A 1,412-nucleotide genomic window follows, 5' to 3' on the forward strand; every position below is an offset into this window, starting at 1 on the left:
TATTCTAGTATATTGAAATTAATTTTAAAAAATCCCTTTAAATATTTTTTTTAATATACAGGGTCGCTATAAAAGATGGGTGCATTTATATGTATTCTAAAAACGGTTTATCAATTTGAACTGAAATTTGGTACATTGTAGAAATTTTTTAATTAATTTTTTAATTTCTACTCTTATTGTTTTAGAGAAACTAACTTGATTTTTTTTTAAGTGACAAGGGGTCACATTTTGTAACAGACTAACGTTTCAGTTTAAATATAGTCATATTTATTTCGAAAAATTGTTAAAATGTTTTTTTTATTAGTTTAAGATACAACAACACGCATAATTTCAAACTTTTTATTTGGGAACATTTCAGTAAAAAGGGACTTTATTTTGGTACCCCTGTTATATCAAAACAAATTCATTATTTTCCTTGAGATAGCTTGAGAAAAATAAAAATAAATGATTTGTTCCAGTTTCGTGATTTTTTCATCAAATAATATTTTTTTTATTCAAATTTTGAGCTATTTCCTTGTAACTAAACACTTTTTGTCCAATTTTTGTCGATTTTTTCTTCCATCGACCTTGCCCTGGTGAAAATTCCCCCAAAAACGCCAAACCTTGCGGAAATTGTCGCTCGAATTTGAAATTAAATTTTTTGTTCGAATTAATTACTTGAATAATTCATTGTTGATTTTCTCATAAACCTCGCTGACTTGCAATTCTTTTGACTTTTTTTCCTGCGACCCTGTATCTTTTAAAATGTATAACAATATTTCGCTCGTCGTAAACCTCAAACTGATTTACGACCAATTTGTCACCTCCTGAGATTTACACCCGATTTTTTTTTAGTGGAAAACGTATTTTCGGACAGATAAGATGACCACATCCAGGTTGGCCGTTGGCCACAACCTGCTGCGATAAGATAAGCGGCGCATTTTCAGAAAACGGTGTTGCCACCACAGAAAATCGAAAAAAAAAACGTGTAATGAGTGTAACCGCACGGTTCGGTTTTGGTGATTTTAAGCTCGTTATGTTTGAGTTAATTAAGTGATGGCGGGGTGAGTCAGCTGAAATTTTGTTTGTTTTTCAGGTAAATCGTTTTCGATTACGATTACGGTGTCGACGACGCCGCCACAGGTCGCGACCTACACCAAAGCCATCAAAGTGACCGTGGATGGGCCCAGGGAACCCAGATCGAAGACCAGTGAGTATTTACCTTGGATTCTGTTACACCGCGAACCGTGGAGAATTCTACTGTAATTAATTTCGATTTTAATAAGGAAATAAATTGATTATTTTTTCGAAAACGTTTTTGACGAGGTTTTTGTCCCGTAGAAAATTATAGTCGCAAACGTATTAAAATAGCAGTATTTTGCTATTATAAAGACGAAAAAATTAATTTTTGAGCTTTTTCTATTAAAAAGCTT

The 1,412-nt window shown here is 32.5% G+C and overlaps 1 protein-coding gene across 5 annotated transcripts in view; it reads left to right on the plus strand.

Moving 5' to 3' along the window:
* LOC123003681 (protein lozenge-like) overlaps positions 1-1,412 on the plus strand; it is a 38,914-nt gene that overhangs the window by 12,672 nt on the left and 24,830 nt on the right. For all 5 annotated transcript variants that reach the window (XM_044396609.1, XM_044396608.1, XM_044396612.1 and 2 more), the window contains one exon: positions 1,076-1,189. In XM_044396609.1, coding sequence (XP_044252544.1) covers positions 1,076-1,189 — 114 coding nt within the window. The remainder of the gene's footprint in view (positions 1-1,075; positions 1,190-1,412) is intronic.

This window comes from Tribolium madens, unplaced genomic scaffold (genome assembly GCF_015345945.1).
Source record: "Tribolium madens isolate multiple individuals breed KSU strain unplaced genomic scaffold, Tmad_KSU_1.1 Scaffold_1;HRSCAF=32;Tcas5.2_LG8, whole genome shotgun sequence".
NCBI classification, from domain to species: Eukaryota; Metazoa; Arthropoda; class Insecta; order Coleoptera; family Tenebrionidae; genus Tribolium; species Tribolium madens.